Source organism: Lissotriton helveticus, chromosome 8 (assembly GCF_964261635.1).
Source record: "Lissotriton helveticus chromosome 8, aLisHel1.1, whole genome shotgun sequence".
NCBI classification, from domain to species: Eukaryota; Metazoa; Chordata; class Amphibia; order Caudata; family Salamandridae; genus Lissotriton; species Lissotriton helveticus.
The window spans coordinates 1349016117-1349036965 of NC_136069.1; the positions used below are offsets into that span (position 1 = coordinate 1349016117).

A 20849-nucleotide genomic window follows, 5' to 3' on the forward strand; every position below is an offset into this window, starting at 1 on the left:
CCCTTCCGGGACCCCAAAAATGCGTAGGTTCCCTCTCCTATTTCTGTCTTCCAACTCTGCCAGTCTTCTAGCGGTGTGGTCAGAGGAGACGTGTAGGTGTTTCAGGGCCGCGCAAGTTTTAACCTCGACATCTTCCAGATGACTGATCCTCGACTCCGTCTCTGTTAGGCGTGCATTAGTGTCCCTAATATCTTGGCGGATTGCCACTACTTCTTCCTTGGTTACCTTAGCCAAATCTTTCACTTCATCCAGCCTGTTTAGGATCATATTGAGTGCCTCCGTAGTGACTTTCTTTGTCTTGTTCGGCGATCCCGGGTTCGAGTGGTCCGATTTAAGTCTTTTCAAGGAGCTCTGATCTTTAGTAACCATCTTGAGTGTTTGAAATCTGAGTAGTGTCTCGAAATCCTTTCCACCGCAAGCGTATAGGCCGAGCTGACAATAGTGTATACGGTTGACGCAAACGCAGTCGCACTGATGTAGGTAAAAGATTGAAGGTAGGTCGGTAGAGGAAATCAATCAGCTAGTTCCCAGTGCTCCCAGTGCGTCTAGCAATTATGGTGTGCCACAGGGAGGATCTTGAAAGGCAAGGTGCCTCGGAGACTCACTTAGGGCTTGCACGTGGCATCATGGGAGAAGTCACCATTGTCTGAGGACAGACGTTTCAATCAGATGGCGCAAAAGTATCAAGCTCCCATTGCCAGATCAAGAACATGTGCCCATTTCTTTGTCATAGATCATAATACTGCCAATACTGCCTTTCAGTTTGTCCTCGAGGAGTTCATTCACTCACGATTTTCATAATTGCAAAATCGGCAGCCGCCATCTTGGTAAAGGTATCGGAAGCCTTGGAAGCGATCGGGTTTTACTTGCGCCTCCGTGCACCAGGATCGGTTGCTCAATTCTCCTCTAGGACCCCACTGCATCACCAACAGTCCTACCGTGTGGTTGCAGTCATCGGTGTCACGGCGGTGAGCAGTCAGTGTCCCGCATCTGCTCCTTCCCTCGTCTAAAGCGTGGCAGGGGACATCCGGAGTCCCGCTCGGCGTATCTCCAGATCTGGAGCAGCCACAGCTATAAAAGGCAGCTCACTGCACACCCAGGGTATTCCGATTTCAGAATCCGCGTTCACATCGCGGTTATATTCAGATGGAAGCGTTCCAATTCTTGGTAGTAACGCTCGTGACGGGAGGAGAGACGCTCTATGCCGCCATCTTCCTCGGCGTCCAAGCCACGCCCCCCACAAAAAAAATGTTTTTATTGTAAAATATTATAGATAAATACATTCATAAAATGCTCATCTCTAATTTAGTACTTAATAAACACAATGGCAGTATACATCAGCTTAGAAAATGTCTTTAGAAATTATTTTATCATATGTACAATATCCTACTCTGATAAACCATAAACATACATAAGTACAAATACACTGTAGATGCCAATTCATGTAATGAATTTTTCTCTTTGCATAAAGATTTCTATCACATAAGAAATCTACAACCTTTATTCAGATATTTCATTTGCAAAAGGAGATCAAAAGTTTTACAAATACAAAGAGACCCTTATCCCTCGCAGTATCGTACCATTTTGAGATATTTTTGCTCTTCTATTTTTATTGTTTTTAACATGTTAATTAACAACAGTGTTGTACATTTGTATTTTTACCGAAGACATCCGATTTCCATTACATTGTTGCTCAGGTTCCATAGGAAACAGCAGCAAGTAATGGCGGTATGTTTTTTTAGGGCTGACATTTGACAGAGTGCACCATTTAGTCCAAAGTATTACTTCTGTGTGGTTCGCACAATTTCAGTTAGTGATACTTCCATTATTGCTGTACCTAAGTTGTGGGAGACACTGAAGTGGACAATGTATTCTATAACAAGAATGTAGCGATGTTACTCAGATTGTAGTGTGCTATTTTCACTTTTCTTTTTTTCTAATCTAGACCATTGCACTGCTTCTTTATTTGCGAGGGAGTTTGAAGAATAAGGGTCCCTGTCTGATTCTTTGCCCTCTATCAGTTTTGAGCAATTGGAAAGAAGAAATGGAAAGGTAAGCTTTCTTTGTACAACATGAAGTTTCGAGCAGCGTATGCAAAAGCTTTATGATATCTCTTTGTCAGGGCACTGACTCACAAATCAGTGCCTCTCTGTTGTTAATTTGCTTATGCTATGGTATGGTATTTCTTCAACCTCCTCTGGGGTAACTCCTGGTAGAGACAAATGTACATAAAACATGCCTCTGTAAAGAAGAGAATGACGTACAGGACAGGTAGTTTCAACCTCTTCTTTTGTACAGGTCTCTTTGAAATTTGGAGGCTATTAAAAATCAGACCAACCAGCTAAACTCTTGCAGGGTGTAAGTGAAGTCCTTAGCCCAGACAACCCCAAACCCTCAAATCTACGCATATTGCCTTATTGAAATAATTAGTTTTTATCATGTACTAATCTAATATTTGAATATCAAATGTATGAGGGATTTTACCATTAAATTGGGTAATTCAGCAATTAGGAGGATTTTTAAAATAAACAAAATATAGATGCCAAACATTATCAATCATGCATCTAGCAAGCTTATTTATTCGCCAAATCTACCTTTTGACATATTTGTTACTTTGTGGTCTGGTTTGCAAGCCATGTAACATCTAACCCCATGGAAACAGGAGTAGAGGTTCAAAGAGGGAGGGAGGTCTGGTCACTATTTACAAAGATTCTTCAAGAATGGCCGAACAGCCTACTTTAAAGGTTAATCTCGCAAATGCATTTACTTCTCACTTGGCCAGAGTAACTTCTTTTTTTATGGTTATTTTAATGAACAGTTGGTGGGATGGAAAAGTACTTACAGGGAAAATACGTGTACCTCTCCCCGGATAGCCCAAATATGGTGTTGTCTTGATCCCTAATGCTGATTTTTTTTGTCCTAGGCGAACACGGATTTTGTGAGTGTGCCATGACATAGGCCTGTATCACAAATTTCGGACTTGTTAGATCAGTAGAGGTGCCCAAAACGCTACCCTCATAGTGGTGGAAGGCTACCTCCTTCATCGGGAATTAAGTGCTATGGTGGTAGCACACTGTGTAGTGATCAGTAGTGGTGAACAGGACCTTTTTACCCTTATCACTGGAGTGAGGCCTATTGGCTCACTCACCTTTTCAAAAGTTCAGTTGGTGTGTGCTTAACTCACCCTTGGCCCACATCAGGTAAGTTGTGGAGAGCTGGCATGCACAGACGTAATGACTCTGCCTAAGTTGTATGTGTGCCTGGAAAGGGTACAGTACAAGGAGCGAGCAGTACTATGCAGTGCAGGTGTTGTTAGTACATCTACTGGGTATATGTATGCAGAGAGGAATGCATTCCATGAAAGATGTAGTGCTGTGCAGTGCGTGTGGGAATAAAGCATGTGCTAAGTGTATGTATGCTTACGGGGAGTACAATATAGAGGGTGCAGTGTGCTCATAGTGAGTGTGTGTGCTGACAGTGTGTGTGTTTGTAAAGAGCACACCCTAGTTAAAGATAGAAAGGTGGCAGTGCTAAACAGTGAACGCAGACTGTGTGTGTGTGTGTGTGTGTGTGTGTGTGTGTGTGTGTGTGTATACGTGCTAAAGGTATGTGTACATTTGAGGGTACAATGCATAGCGGTATTAGTCTTGAACAGAAAGTGTGTTATTAATGTACATTGAGTGAGTGTGCTTGCAGTGGTACATTATGTGGTTGAACTTTGGTTCCATTTTAAGAAGCTCAGTCCTGCCTGGTAAGGAAATGAGGAAGAGAGGAATCCCCCAAGACAGATTTGTGTGTTGCTGCATTCCCGTGAGCTGGATTGGGACACCCTGGAGGGAAAAGGAATAGACTCCCTTTACATTTCAAAAGACTGTTCTTTGATTCAGTGATGGATCACAAGGAAGGAGCCTGAATACATCTCAGGAAGGGAGATGGGCCTGATACAAAAAATCATAAATAGTAGAGCTTGGGGTCTGGGATTAACATTTTGATGTACATATCACTGTAGCTAATATACAGGCGTGAACTCTGGTCACTCCCATGAATTATGTTGTGGTCTATCCGCTTTGGAGTCGTATCTGCTGTGACAGACATCTTTCATGAAGGAAGATAAAAAGGAGAAGTGCCACTCCTAAAAGTAACAGAACCCTAACATAAGATTTCAAAGACTCAGACCCTAGATAACATTTGGTGTCTGAAAAAGGACTATATAAAGGGGAGATTGAGTCCCCAAAAAGTAGCAGTGTGAGAAGGTAATGCTCTCCAAGACTTCTCCCTCTGACCAGTACTTGGGGCCAATACCTGCTAGTCTCCATGCTGGGTGAGGGGACATCTCCTAGGGAAATCAAGACCACCTGCCCTGGAACCTGGAGCTCCTGCATGTGCCTGCTTGCCAAGACCAGTGTGCCTTGTGAGGAAGAATAGAGCGTTGGAGGGAGGGAGGTCCATTGGAGAGCCCTACCATGCAGACTCCCTGTACACGTTTGTGAATTTGGCTGTGCACTGATCAGGCCGTAACCCTTGTGCAAGACTGTTTTGGGTGCCCCCTATTTATGCCAGGGGAGGGCTGCCATAGATTCGAGTATTGAGCGCTGTTTGTGGGCGACGAGCCCACACAGCCTGGTTGCAGTGACCTCTTATACCAGAGGGGGCCACTGGTGAAGAAGTTGTGTGACCAGCACTTGTGAACTCCTGTGCGGGGACCCCATATGCCAGGAGGTGCTTCGGTGGTGCGGATGATTGAACCTGGGGGTTCTATGTTGCATCCGGAAGGTACTGCGGCAACCCCATATGGTGAGGGTGGGCTGCCAGGACCAAATCATCTAAGCCTCGGGTCATCATCTGGGACTGAAATGAGGCTGTGACCGGCAGAACAAGCTGCACCAACGGATCTTCCTAGCTGACTCTTGTGGACCAGGAGGACCCTCAAGTTGGATGACATGACCTCACATGACGCCAGTTCGGAGCCAAAGGACTGAATCCCCCATTGTAGAGAACTTGACACGCAACATTGTGGTGAGCTGAAAGTTGCTCCAGTCGCAGGGGAGCGCGACCCCTCCAGTCTTCAGAGTGAGCCTGTGTCTGTGTGATGCTGCCGGATGTACTGCTAGCAGCCTAACTTCTCCGAGCAGGATTGGATCTTTTGAGTGCTGCGCTGAGTGCACCCGCCGTAACTCCAAACACTTCCATGCTGGAGGAGAATTGGAATGCTTCCCAGCTAGGGGACTTAATTGAAACACTGAAATCAGAAAGTATTATGATCCTGTATTCGATTGAGGTTCATAGAGACATTTTTCACTCATGCTACATAGAACAATCGATTTGCATGTGCCTTGGAGTATTCCTCCCCATGTAGTAATCGAACAGTGTGGTTTACGGCTGGGCTGAGGGGAAACGTCCTTTAGACCAGCGACAATCAAAGTATGTCCCGGGGGCCGCATGTGGCCCTCCTGACCTTTACATGCGGCCCCCCGGGAAGCATCAGCACTGGGCTGCAGTTAACTCGACTCTGCACTAACGTGTTTTTTAATATACAGCCATCACTTATTTAAAGGTTAATTGCAGTTAGTGAAATGAAGTAACGAGGCCCTTAACTATAGCAACACCTTCATTTTTAATGACAGCAAACATTTAAAATATGTTAGTCTTTTCAAAATTCAAAAAGTCTATTTCATTGACCTGTATAACTATTTCCATTTAGGAAATCAAATTGTAGCAGTGCATTCAGAAGTATTTTTCTTAAAGTGATGGTTTTCAACCACAAATTTAGAAACGTTCATGCTTCCCCCCCCTCCCAGTCTGACAATGTAATTAGTGATTACATCCAAGCACAGGAGATGGTTTTGAACAGCATGCATCCTGAAGTTGTGTATTTTGAGTTCCTCTTATAATGGATTATGCAGAAAAAGGAGGTACATTGAAATAAAACAGTTGCCCATTTGGCAAAGTGAAGAAGCCAGGATTCATCCCAGGTTGTCTGGTTTCACATTACCCAATTGAGTTCAGCCACTAAACGGACATGCTTTGCTTCCCCTACACTGACCACCGCTGGCATTAGTGTGGCCCTCAGGCACATCAAAGACCAAACTTTGTGGCCCCATGGAAAATGTTTGTGAGTACCATGCTTTAGACCAAAGCTGGAAGCATGCTGTGCCTTCGCAATGCCAGCAATAAAATGAACGCGTCATTAGCACGCATTCGTTTTTGCACGCAAGTTCTACAATGACTTGCTTTAAGGGGGCGCATAGGTGGAGTGGTGTTGGTTTTAAAGTCAACACCTTCCCTACTGTTGCCCAGACTGGAGTTGGAATATTAAATGTTACTATTCCAAAGTACACCGCCCCCTAAGGCAAGTCGCTGTAACCACTTGCGTGCTAAAGGAATGCATCATAATGACGCATTCGTTTGAGAGCCGGCATTGTAAAGGCATGCATGCTAACTGCATGCAGGATAGCGTTGTACAACCGGGCTGAGACCGGCTAAGACAAAAAGGAGGAGTGCAGATCACTTTTGGAGGAGATCAGCTGATTGGATAGGCCTAGAGGTGTTAAATGTATGCAGCCACAGAACGTTGTTTTCTAGCTGGTGGAAGAGTTGACTGACACCAAAAGCTTAGTATCTAGGGCGACTCATCCACAGACATAATGCAACATTTCACATGATAACATGGATATGATACCTTATTTCTCTACTCTATCCTACTTTACACCTTTGGAGGGGAGTGAGTTTATGTTCTTAAGAATTTTAGTGAAATCAGACTGTCCTTGAGATCCCATATCTGCCTGATATCTTTCAAAAGTTATTGGATGCAACTTTAAATCCTCTGACAGACTTGATAGGAACATCTTTTAAAGACACTTTTATCTTGCCCCTTTTAAAAGAAGCTATTTGGTTCCTGGGAGCCTGACCATTTTTCTATATCTTTACTACCTTATGAGGAGAAAGTGTGAGAAACATTTGTAGCTAAGATCTTGAGTAACCATCTTTGGTAAAATAATTATCTAAATAAGATGCTTTCCGCCCTGACCAAGGCAGCCTTAGCCTTCATTTTAGGTGACCTAAGGTTAGATTTTGACACTGGAAAGATCAGTGTATTGATATTACTTGTTGGTTGTCTTTAACATGATTGATCATGAAATTGTACTGGACTGGATCAGGGGAGTCAGCATTGGCGTACAGCGATGAAGTGGTTCCAAACATTCTTGTTGAATAGGTCTTAGGTGGTCGTGCTAAACCCCTATTTCTCGAAAACAAAAAAGGTTTTGCTATTGTTTACCTCAAGGTTCAGCGCTATTCCCATACTTGTTCAACATTTATATGAAACCGCTGGCTAATGCGCTTTCCGAAATGGGGTTCAAAACATATATGTATGCTGATGTCATTCATATTTCAAAAATATAGCAGTGGTTGTCCAGGGCCTGGCAAGGGGTTTCAAGAAATACTTTGCCTATTTGGGATTGGTTAGGTTGCAATAAACTGAAGTTCAATGCTGAGAAAACAGAGGTGCTGATAGTCAATAGTCCTAACGATCTGTTTGTTCACTATTATTGGCTAGGTAAATTAGGCACACAGCAAATACCAGTTAACATAGTAAGAAGTTTGGGATTAAAAACGACTCAAAGCTTACTCTGGCATCCTAAATGCAATCGAACATCTCCTCCTGTTGTCACAAATTGAGAATACTAAGGAAGATTTCACTTGTGCTCGGTACTAAAGGCATATTTTTAGGAGTGCAAACCCTAATCGGTTTGTATCTGGATTAGGCTAATGTGAAGGACTGGACTTTTTAACAGTACCAGCGGTGCCAGGGAACAACACCTATAACCTTCATGGGATACCTGTTTCGGCGCACAAACTACAGAGACACGGGACACTTCCTTCGGCGTAAAAGATTCAAGGTTTATTTACTGCAGGGAACACAGAAGTCACAACAAGTACAACACGTGCAACTTGGGGAGACTGCTTCAAATTGGTTCTGTGGATCGCTCCTTTTATACAAAATTAACTCATAGGACAACATGGTACACAAAAGTTTACAACCTGGTTCCCATAATTATCCCTCAGAGGGGTCGCTTTGGTCACTTTGGTACACATAAGGTCCGGAACATAAGTGCGGAAACATTTGGCGGTTCCCAACTGTAAAAACCCATCTTCCCAACATTAGTGAATTCCAATCGGCAGTAAAACAGATCGAAATAGGGACAAAGACAAGTGCGGAGGGAGATGGAGACAGTGGGGAAATCGAAAAGGGTGTAAAAGGGGAGGTATCGGGAAACACGAGATACAGGCATCAAAGGGACGTGCCTAATGAGATGCACGGCTGAGACAATAAACCGGACAGCAAGATGAGCCTCGAGCGGGGCCATCTGCCTTACAGTATCATCCCCCTCATCGTAAAAGATATTTACAAAGTACATGTGTCTTCCACAAATATCCTGAGAGTCCCAGGGTGACGAAGCGGACAGTGTCCGTTCGCTGGCTACTTGAGGGCAAGAGACAAAATGGATGCCGTATCTAAGATGGAACCCGTGGGTACAGATGAAAAACCCACATATCAAACGAACGGTTTAAGTTAGCTCAGCGAAACTGCGCACACTTACTAAACTCGTCATTTGCGGTTCTTAGATACCAGACTCGACCATATTCGTGCGAGTCGAAAACATCACTTAAAATTGTCACGGAACCTCAGACGCTCCTTTTGCCCTCATGTAGGCAAACACTAGTCGGAATCATATTCGATATTCATCAGACCCTCGAGATGTTGCTGTAGCATAGCTCTGTCCAACCGAGACCCTTTGGTAACAGGTGGCTGTCTCATACACGTTGTAGCACAGAGGCCACATAAGGCAGGACCGCACTGCACGCAAAGGCAACACGTGAACAGGAACACTACAACGACTCCAATGATCGTCAGAATTTTCCAACCCCAAGTCGACATCAGGCCCCAAAACCATCCAAGTAGCGTCCAATCCCCTACATCCACGTGTATGGATTCGGAGATCTTATGCAACTTCGAGATGGCTTGATAGACAGTCGGAGCGTTATCAGGAATGAAAATACAGCAGCTCGAATGGATCACCTTACATACCCCACCTCGATCTGCTAAGATCACATCTAAAACCATACGGTTTTGTAACGTCATAAGTCTATCCGCCTGAAGTTCTGTGGTGATATTACCAAGGGCACTGGCAGTAATATTAGCTGTCGATTCTACCACTCGAGTCAACTGTCTCAGGTTCCTACTATTAACCATAGGTCCCCAAAATGGGAGGAAACCCTTGAAAAAGTCTCCTGCCTCTTGACCGGCAGTATCCTCTTCGCTAATTACGCCTCTCACAACTCTAGTTTTGTGATAATCTGCATCTACAGTAAATGTCGGAGGCAACAAGTTTGCGATAAAACATGAGCCCATGAAGTCAGAGGGCAACCATGCATACGCACGATCATGACAAATAAAGTATGTACCCTTGGCAGCCAAAAACACAGGGGACGAGACCATTGGCAAAATATAATTTTCAGTGCAAGCACTCTCTCCAAGTCGGGCTTTCGATCTACGGCCGCGACCTATTAAACAAAAATTGCCAGTGTGGGGTACGACCCATATCGGAGGCGAGCTTTTAAGCTGTTTTTCACCAGTGAACACACTATATTCGCCTCTACTTAGGACCCTATAGGCTTGTACCTCTTCTTCAGGGATAAGCGAGGGATCATAGATATCGCTATCTAAATCCTCTATTGCTATAGACAAAGATTTTTGGTACGAGGTAGGACCAGAGTAGGGGGAACGTGGTTCTCGAATGGGGTGGAAACCCAGTGCGCTTCGAAACATTGTTTGAAATGCTCGAGCAGACCCTTGGGAGCTATACGGTAACACCAGATATGGAATTCCCTTATCCGTAGTATGTGGCATCAACCCACACACCCAACAATTAGTAGTGTTAACCACTAACTGATGCTGATGAAGGAGCTGAATAAAGGAATTGTTGCGGAATTCTGCACGTCTAGCCTGCTCGTGTTCAGGTAAGATGTGAAAAGAATGAGGAGAAACAGTGGAGGTGAGTTTAAAGTCAGGGGTAGGAGTAGGTATGATAGAGGGCAAGAAGTAAGACATTGTGTAATACACTCCACCCGCCAATAACGCAGAAACAGTCACAAACAGTACGAATATTTGGAACACACAACATTTGGTACGACTGAGTTGCTGCAGCTTGAATCTTTGTGCTTGAGCTCTTTCCAAGTCCATCAGCTTTGAAAATGCCATTTCCTATGACCGTCCGCAACGTTTCTTGACGCACTTCGTTCTGTGTAGCAATAGTCAATTCCTAGGAGTTCCCAGGAACCGACGGTCTTTAACCTAGCGTCAAGACCTACTAACCAGGAGGAAGTACACGCGCGGCCCTACGGCCTTTATTTCACAAATATATATATATGAAAACAATGTCTCTCAGCTGTGGAAACAAAAATGTAAGGAACAAAGCTCAATGAATATGTACGAAATAATTACAATAGAATGAGTGTTCAAACTGATCATGGAAAACGGGATAATGCATTTGTCAAGGGACAGAACGGGTTTTTTTATTAGTCTTTAGTGCTGGATCTCAAAAAATATCGGGTTTTCCCAGGACGTGTCTGTTCGTTAAACAAAAGATCCGTTGAAGGGACAACGCCCTGTTGATCAGCTGAATGTTCTGGTCTTGAGTCTTCTGATGACAAGTGTTCAATAATGCCTTTTTGCTGCACTGAGGATTCTCCGACAGGTTGTGCGTCGCTGAAAGGTACAAACGCCGGCAATCCTTCGGTTTCAGTTGATGCAATGCCTTTCCTTACCCATAAGTCTGCTGGCAACGGAATGGGGACTTTCTTGGTATGGGTGGCATGCACCCAATTTTTCCGCCCCTCAAGACGAACTGCAGTTCTCGTGGCAAGGAGGACCTGATAGGGTCCAGTGAACCTGGGATCCAAATTGTTCTTGCGTGAAAAATTTCGCGTTACCACCCAATCTCCGGGCTGGAGCTGGTGGCCTGGACCCTCCGTCTGTGTCGGCAATGCTTCGTGAACCTGTTGGTGAATTAACCTCAGTTTAGCAGTCAAGTCATGAAGATAATCGATCAACATTGGATACTCAAAATCACAAAAGGCACCCGGTCTAGGGACCCCCCAAACATTGGCAGGACGACCGAACACTATTTCATAGGGACTGAGCCCTACTCGGGAGTGTACAGTTGCCCTTGTTGACAGTAATGCTAAGGGTAAAGCGTCAGGCCACGAAAGACCTGTCGTAGCCTGAATCTTTGCTAGTTTTAGTTTAAGGGTGCCATTGTACCCTTCAACCAAACCGGCTGACTGAGGATGATTGGCACTATGAAATTTCTGAACAATCCCTAACCCGCGACACACACTCTTCATCACGCTCCCAACAAACTCACTTCCGTTGTCTGACCACACAACCCGAGGCATTCCGTAGCGGGAAAAATACTCTTTGAGTAAAATTTTTGCCGTGGATAAAGCCGTATTATCCTTAAGGGGGTAGGCCTCGATCCACCTAGAAAATGCACACACCACAACCAGCACATACTTCAAATTATTACATCTCTCCATGTGGATAAAGTCCAACTGGATAACTTCGAAAGGGTACGCAGGAGGGGCAAAATGGCCAGGTGGAGTGGGAGTGCCCTTACCAGGATTGTGCATCAAACACACCATACAATTCTTAACCAAGCGTTCAGCACATTTCGTAATACCATCATTCTTCCACACAGGAAACAGCAATTTACAGATACCTTTCGCGCTAATATGTGCTAACCCATGTGTCATAGTCACAACAGCCAGCACATATGCATCAGGCAACATCCATCTTTTCTGTTCCGATAAGTCAGTCCAACAACCATTCGCATCCAACTTTCCCGTACTTTCTTTCCACTTCGCCTTTTCAGTCTCGGTGGCCTCATTCTGAATTGCTTTCACACTCTCGATAGTGTTCTCACACATACTTGATTCTGCAGGCCACCTAACCGAACTCGTCACATACATTCGAGTGCTAAGGTTCCGGGCAGTCTCCTTAGCAGTCTCATCCGCAAACGCATTACCACGACCAACATCATCCGTCACCTTACGATGCGCACTACATTTAACAATTGCCACTTGCTTAGGCAACGTAAGTGCATCCAAAAGATCATTTACAAGCTGTCCATGTTGAATCTTCGTACCATGTGACGTAAGGAATCCTCTCTCTCTCCACAGTCGTCCAAAACTATGTGCCACACCAAACGCATACTGGCTATCTGTAAACACATTCACCCGTTTATCCTTAGACAACACACACGCTCTCGTCAAAGCAATTAACTCAGCAGCCTGAGCCGAATTCTGACTTAATCTTGCACTTTCCACAATTGTTCTCAATGTAACTACAGCATACGCAGTCGTCACATCACCGTTCGGTAACTTGAAACAAGAACCATCCACATACAAAGTACCATCGGGATCTGTCAATGGAGTATCTTTTAGGTCAATGCGACCCTTAGTTTCCTCTTCAGTTTTGAGATAGCAGTCATGTACTGCTTCACCACTTGATTCTGCGTCGATCGGCAGCAATGTTGCTGGATTCAACACATTACATCGTTTTATCCGTATATGACTGGCCAGCAACGTCAACTCATATCCAGACAATCTTGCGCTCGTCAGATGTTGAGTTTTCGTTCGGTTCAATAGAGTGTCGACTGCATGCGGAACCATTACCGTGAGCATATTATCCATGACTAGACCTGCGGACTGTCGAATGGACGCCGCAGCTGCCGCTGTTGCCCTTAAGCAACTTGGCAAAGCTCTTGCTACTGGGTCTAAAGTCGAAGAAAAATAGGCACATGGGCGTTGCTTACCACCAAAAGACTGTGTCAAAACACTCAACGCGCAACCATCCCTCTCGTGAACGTATAGTGTAAACGGCTTACTGTAGTCAGGGGTACCCAACACAGGAGCCGAACACAACGCATCACGCAATTCCGAAAAACTTTTCTGACATTCTTCAGACCAGGGTACTGGGGATGAAACATCTTTACATGTAAGAGCTATCAATGGTTTCGCCAACAATGAAAAAATTGGAATCCATTGTCTGCAGTAGGACGTAATACCTAAAAAGGCACGAACATCTCTTTGGGTTTTTGGCACAGTCATTCGGGAAATCGCTGCAATTCTCTCTGGGGTCAACCTTCTCCCTTCTTTTGACAATAAGTGACCTAGATAGGTAACTTCTTGACAACAATACTGTAGCTTTGAAGGCGATACCTTGTGGTGCAAGTCATGTAGATAGTGCAATAATGATACTGTAGCCGTTTTGCAAATGGCCTCCGTATCAGCTGCCACTAAAAGATCGTCAACGTATTGAATCAAAGCTGCACCTTTAGGCAATACAAAGGCATCAAGCTGACCTTTAAGTGCTTGGCTGTAGATTGACGGACTCTCACAGTAGCCCTGTGGAGCGCGTTTTAGCCTAAAACTGCGACCTCCTAATGAGAATCCGAACAGGACTCTGCTTTCCTCTGCAATCTGGATGCTAAAGAAAGCATTCTTTAGATCGATCACTGTGAACCAGGAGGCAGATGCTGGAATCATTGTTAATAAGGCTGTAATGTCAGGGACCACAGGAAATTGCGGAACCACTATTTTGTTTACCTCTCTCAAATCTATTACAAAACGATACACAGGAGGTTTAGTTGGGTCAGTTCGTTTCAGAATTGGTAATACAGGGCTATTGCACACGTTTCCACGCGTTTCTTCAACAACACCTTTTCCAATGAGATCATGAACGATTGCTAACAGCGCTCGTTCGCCCTCAAGAGAAATACGATATTGAGGTAAACGCGGTAATCGCGCATTTTGTTTCAATTGAATCTCATAGGGTGGAATGTCTAACAGGCCCACGTCATTGGGACCTGTGGCCCATAGAGACGCAGGGAGGGAACTCAATTCCGATGGGAATTTATCAACCGATAAATACATGGGAGAGATCACTCTCCGTCCCAATGTAAGTTCCACTCCTTCGGGGGAACAATACAATGTTGCATATAATCGTTTCAACAAATCCAGACCCAAAAGATTTTCACCACAACCTGTAGATAGAATCAGTGGAGCGGTTAGCTCACAAGGTCCAATCATAAGAGGCAAAGGATTAGAGACTGGGTTACTAACAGGGGCGCCAGAGAATCCAACGGAAACATTCGTTAAGCCAGACAAAGGTGCGCCAGGGAGTTTTGAATGCATGATGGAACTTTTCGTCGCACCAGTGTCTAACAGAAAAGGCTCAACTACACCCGATGTAGCCACTGCAACGTAAGGCCCACTCTGATCGACCGGAACTGACACTACTCCCTCTCTTTGTCGTTGGCTGTCCTAGTAATGGTCATTTACAACAGTCTCGTGCTCTACGTAATAGTCATCCACATTATACTGTGCAGATCGAACTGACCCCGCATTTCGCTGGTCAAAGTAATTATTTGCATCTGATTGATTTTGATAACGATCACTCTGATTGTGGGATGAACCACGACCTCTACCACGTGGTGCCTGTTGAGGACCACCACCACGGTTTCCACGTGTCGACACACCATTCAGGCGGTCCCGTAAGGCAAGACAATCATATTTTAGGTGTCCCTCTTTCCTACAATATGCGCACTGATTATACCCAAGTGAAGATCTGGAATCAAAGTTGTCAGAGCGCGGCTGTGTCCTATCGGGCTGTGCTCGCGGTCGATACTGCTGTTGTGCATCATTTTGGTTTGATCGTGGAGGGTATGCTTGTTGCAACAAAACCTTTGTTTTGAGTTCTTTCGTTTTCTTTTCTACACGATCACTTTCTTCCTTTTCCCTATTCTCATAATACTGAGCCGTTGCTAGTATTTGCGCAGGGGTTGAAACTGCCCACGCACTTTCTGAATTCTTTAATTTGTTGCATAGCTCAGGCAGCAAATTTGACACAAATTTGTCAACGAATAACCGCTGACCTCCCTCAGCGCCCATGTCCTGGCCGCTGTGGTCGACAAATGCTTCCTCAAACCTTGTAAAGAAATCCGAGACACTCTCGTCTTTCTTTTGCTTACAAGCTGATAACTTATCCCAGTTCACCTTCATCGCTGGCATGAGAGTTTTCATGAGCGTAATGATTTTCTGAGGTAAATCCAAGATCAACTGTTCAGGTTTGGCCCCACCAACTTGTAATGCATCAGCTGCTAGTAGTGCAACCCAATCACCCCCTAATTCAGCTGCGTGATTGGCTTGACGAATTTTAGCCCAAACTGGTTGCGGTACAACATTGCCAAACAACATGTCGATGTCGGCAATATTCATAATAGAAGCTTCTATCAGTTGTGATAACTCCTTATAATAACCAGCCGGATTTTTACGCGGATCGGGTAAGGATTGCTTCACTTGCAAAACTTCCGATCGTTTCCATGGAAGATGTATCCACACCCTTCGAAAATGTGGTAAAACCGCAGGGTTAGCTTGCGGATCTCCAGGCACCCACAGTGGCGGGACTTCTCTCATGGGATACTGACCAGGAACCGCTTTCCAGTTCTCAGTGGTATCATCTAATGTCACCCGAGAATGTGCTGTGGATCTGAATGCTAATAAGCGTTCCACTGCACGTCGTACATCGTCTCCTATAATCATACCGTTCGAAAAGTGACTTTGAAGTTCAATTATGTCGGACGGTACATCATCTACATCATTATTGTACCATTCTTCCCTCAAAAAGTTACACATTTCCTCAAATACGAATCTCTGTGTAGGCTCATTAAACTGAGTAAACGTATCAAAGACTACCCGCGGAGTGTAATTAGCAGGATGTCTTATCCACCTATGTGCCATTGTTACTAACGTCTCTTTCTCCCTACCACTAGGGATCTGACTCCGTCTCTGAGGAGTGTCAGATGAATCAGACGAAAATAACGGACCAGAAAGAGGTGAATAAAGGGTAGCAACAGAGTTAGGAACACGCTTACGAACAGAAGGAGAAAGAAAAACAGGGGCAACAACACTAGAGGTGAAGGAAGGCATAGTAGGAACGGACAAGGTAGTTGGAGTAGCAGAAACAACAGTCTGCAAAGGTACAGGTACGGGAGCAGTAGGAACGAGGACAGGTGGTGGAACAAACGTAGGGTTAACAGCGGGCTGGCCCGCAGCCGCTGGAGCAACAAGAGGAACAACAGGAGGAGCTATAGGAGGAACTACAGGAGCAGTAGCACCCTGTACATAAGGAGGTGGTGATTTCATCAAGTATGATAACAAGGAATCCTCCTTCAAATCTTCTTCTTTCTTTTCTAGATTATTCGGTAAAACTGGGTAACATTTATCTATTTTCATGTGATGCAATCTAGTAGCGATTTCCATATCTTTTTCTTCTTTGTCTTGTCTACATTCTTTTATAGCTTGCATTACAGGAACGAACTCTTGCTTTTTATCTTTTTTAAGTTGTTTGATTTCTTTCTGTTTGGCCTCTTTACGCCATATCCGAAAGGAATCAAACATAGCTGGCCTAGCTTTCTTTAAAAATAATTTAGCCTCAAGATTATCTAAAATCGAAAGTTCAAAAGTTCCGTGTGGTGGCCATCTAAGGTCACCGTCTTTCTTTGTATAGCGGATCCAGTAATCATTATATATTATAGGACCCACCCCATGTCGACTATAAAGATCATGTATCGGAGTTCCAACTGGAGGTATCGGACATGAGTCCTCCAACCGGGAATCCATTGCGCAACATTTGAAAATACGAAACAAATCACTATGGCTAGGCATCGTGCACACTAACCTAGTATCAAACTTCAAGGATTACCGAAGCAATAAAACCTCGTGTAAGTCAAAACCCTCGGTTTTTGGCAATTGCAACTGTCAAATAATACTAAGGACCAATACTAAGAACCACAAATGCAATGGAACCATGCAACACAACAAAGCCTTAAGGCTATTACAAAGCTCGGAGAGCTAACCACAAAGCCCGAGGAGGCTATTACAAAGCTCAGTGAGCTATTACCACAAAGCCTTAAAGGCTAACCACAAAGCTTTCAAAAAAGCTAGAACAACCACTAAGGACTGGGAGCGACCCACAAATACTTAACTCAGAACTTCAATGGCGTCACCAGGAAGGCCCGTCTATCGTCTCGCTTGTACATAAGGTCTACGCCGGGCGTCGAAGACAGGTCGACAGTCAGGGCATCGGTCCGTTGCAGCCGTCAGGAGGCGGGAATCTTCGCAGGGAAAAACTTCGGGCCACTTATTTCGACAACAGGATCGATGAAGCGGGGTGCACCTTCCCTCGGAGATTTCACACGAAGTTCCTCACGATCATCAGGCTTTGGACCGGACCGGTACCGCTGAAGTCGCCCCACGTTGGGCGCCAACTGAAGGACTGGACTTTTTAACAGTACCAGCGGTGCCAGGGAACAACACCTATAACCTTCATGGGATACCTGTTTCGGCGCACAAACTACAGAGACACGGGACACTTCCTTCGGCGTCAAAGATTCAAGGTTTATTTACTGCAGGGAACACAGAAGTCACAACAAGTACAACACGTGCAACTTGGGGAGACTGCTTCAAATTGGTTCTGTGGATCGCTCCTTTTATACAAAATTAACTCATAGGACAACATGGTACACAAAAGTTTACAACCTGGTTCCCATAATTATCCCTCAGAGGGGTCGCTTTGGTCACTTTGGTACACATAAGGTCCGGAACATAAGTGCGGAAACATTTGGCGGTTCCCAACTGTAAAAACCCATCTTCCCAACATTAGTGAATTCCAATCGGCAGTAAAACAGATCGAAATAGGGACAAAGACAGGTGCGGAGGGAGATGGAGACAGTGGGGAAATCGAAAAGGGTGTAAAAGGGGAGGTATCGGGAAACACGAGATACAGGCATCAAAGGGACGTGCCTAATGAGATGCACGGCTGAGACAATAAACCGGACGGCAAGATGAGCCTCGAGCGGGGCCATCTGCCTTACAGTATCATCCCCCTCATCGTAAAAGATATTTACAAAGTACATGTGTCTTCCACAAATATCCTGAGAGTCCCAGGGTGACGAAGCGGACAGTGTCCGTTCGCTGGCTACTTGAGGGCAAGAGACAAAATGGATGCCGTATCTAAGATGGAACCCGTGGGTACAGATGAAAAACCCACATATCAAACGAACGGTTTAAGTTAGCTCAGCGAAACTGCGCACACTTACTAAACTCGTCATTTGCGGTTCTTAGATACCAGACTCGACCATATTCGTGCGAGTCGAAAACATCACTTAAAATTGTCACGGAACCTCAAATGTCATCTATGTAAAATTGCCACTTGGTTATTCAAATAGATTGCAGACACTGCAACATTTGCAGCTCACTTTGTGACTGGTTCTTTCAGACGTTCACAGGCTAAACTGACTTTACAACTTTTTCACTGGCTGCCTATAAGACAATGACTTCGGTTTAAGGTGCTGTGCTTAGTGCATATGTGCTTTATGACCATATGCCTTCCTATAAAACAAAACGCATTACGATATACTGCCCAGTGACATCCCTTAGTTTTACTGAGAACTTCCATGTGTTCGCCAGGGTTTGTTAGAAAGGTCTGGCAGGCAAAGTTCTTGTATGGTGCCCTTAAACTCAGGCATTCACTTAAACCTGTTCTTCTCTGCCTGCCATCATTTGCTGAATTCAGTAAGTGCCTGAAAATGTGGCTTCTTGCACAAACTCTTTCCTAACTGTTTTAACGCAACTTCCTTGCATTAATTGCGCTTAGAGACCCGTGGGTGATAGTGCACATTCGAAATGGAAAGTGACATGATGCAATTGATCCACGGCCTATGGCCTGTAATGTAACATTGGTTGAGCAGCTTGTCCCGAGCATTTAGTCTCTTTCTCGCTCTCTTTAATTGAGTGGACCTTAAATACCCTTTTTAGGTCAGAGCTTTGACAGTGCAGCGTTCAATGATGCCTATTCTCTCTAACAAAACTCAAGTGGATGTTTTTATCTGGTTCCTGTTAGCATTGGCATTTTAGTCAAGCCTCTTTCAGCCATTAGTTTGAGCCTGGCTTGGCTCAGTCAGGAGGAGTACTTCTTTTTCACTTTTGCTACTGGATAATGAGTGTATCCTTCCTCCAATTGACATCTTGTATTGCAAAGCATGAGGAACCATTTTACCTCTCAGTCTGTCTGCTTCTCTTTGCTTCCTCCGCTGGAGTGTCTGCTCTTCACTGCATCGGAGGGACCCCACTCAACCTGCCTTTTTAATCCCATTTTACCATTCCTCCTGGCCTGTGCATGTAGCTCTCTGTGTGCTTCTTGTTTCTTTGTCCTGCTTGTGTGTTCGCTCCCTCTGGCAAGGCGCGCAAGCACCCTCCCTCTCCTCTTTGTCTTTTATCTCCCCTTTTCTGTGTGCTGTTCATTCATCCAGCCACCATCACCCACTCTTGTTTTTTCCTCCTTCCTTTCCTTCCTTACCCGCCACACACTTGTATTTACATCTGGCCTTTCCTTCATCCCTTGTGCACTCCTTTTCCCACGTTTGCTACACTCTCAAATTGGCCATGCCCCCCTTCTTACACCCTCTCACAAATGCAGCCAGGACTGGGCATTGTGTTCTTGTGTCTTAGAAATTAATAGCGGTCTTCAATGAAGGCTGTTTGCCTTCAGTACCGTCCTCTTTTTTGTTTATCTTCTTTCCCTACAAAATTTCTATTATCTCTAAGTGATAGGTTCAGGGCCGGACTGGCCATAGCGGGCACCGGGCAATCCCCCGGTGCGCCGTACGGGTGGGGGCCAGTATTGGGCCCCTGTGGGCCATTTTTGTTACAGGGCCGTTTTTGCAGCATAGCTGCAAAATCGGCTGAAAACCGGCCCGGCAAAGAGCTCGGCGGCACCTCCAACCCACCCAGTGGATATGAGGGGCCGGCCGAGCACTTTGCCAGGGCCGGTTGTGGTTCCCAGTGCGGCCCTGGATAGGTTGACAATATGCTTAACATCCCTGACACGGGAAGTGAAGCTGATAAATTTTGTTCATGCCATTCAAATTGAAGCCCCTATGAAGTGGCAAAACTGCACTCTAGTTGTTTTTTCAAATTTTATTAGTAAAGTATCACCAGTATGTTTCCTAATTTTGTATTTTTCCATTTATTTTGTAACAGATTTTCCCCAGATATTACCTTTGCTGTATATACAGGAGATAAAGAAAAAAGAAAGGAAATGCAGCACAACATATCAAACAAAGCAGACTTCCATGTGGTATTGACTACATACGAGGTATGTAGCGAGAAACTGATTAGCAAATGCTATTTTTCAGCTGTAATTAATACTTCAGCCATTTTGTGTTAACCTGCTTTTGATGTACTTGTGTCAACGTTTTCCTCTTATCAAAAATGGTCAATCCGCAGGATCGGTCTAAGTCAAAGTGAATTAAAAATATGGTATAAATGATTTGCCAAAACGACTCTCACTTGTCTCTTTTTCCATTATATTTATCAGTCAGTATAGTTAAAAGTATCTCAGCAATGTATCCAGCACGAAAAATAGAATATAGAAAATAAATTGTATCATGTAGGCACATAACTTGGCAAAAGAAACAGTGCATGATTACGTTTTAAATGAAGTCAACAAATAACTGGGTCATTTAGTATAGGCAACAAATGTCCCGCATGAGAGAACACAATTTGTGTTACAAGTAGAACCCATAAATTGTGCACTCGTCAAGAAGTTCAATATCAAGAAAAAATAATTTGACAGTGCAATATTTGTACCAAGTAAGTTAAAGTTAAATAAACTTGCAGTCAATAGAACTCCAGCACAAAATATAAGTAGATGTGCAAATACACGG

At 44.5% G+C, this 20849-nt stretch overlaps 1 protein-coding gene across 2 annotated transcripts in view; it reads left to right on the plus strand.

Annotated features, from left to right (window-relative positions):
- The window catches only part of CHD1L (chromodomain helicase DNA binding protein 1 like), a 296369-nt gene that overhangs the window by 40037 nt on the left and 235483 nt on the right, over positions 1-20849 (plus strand). For both annotated transcript variants that reach the window (XM_078658336.1, XM_078658337.1), the window contains exons 3-4: positions 1946-2052; positions 20164-20278. In XM_078658336.1, coding sequence (XP_078514462.1) covers positions 1946-2052; positions 20164-20278 — 222 coding nt within the window. The remainder of the gene's footprint in view (positions 1-1945; positions 2053-20163; positions 20279-20849) is intronic.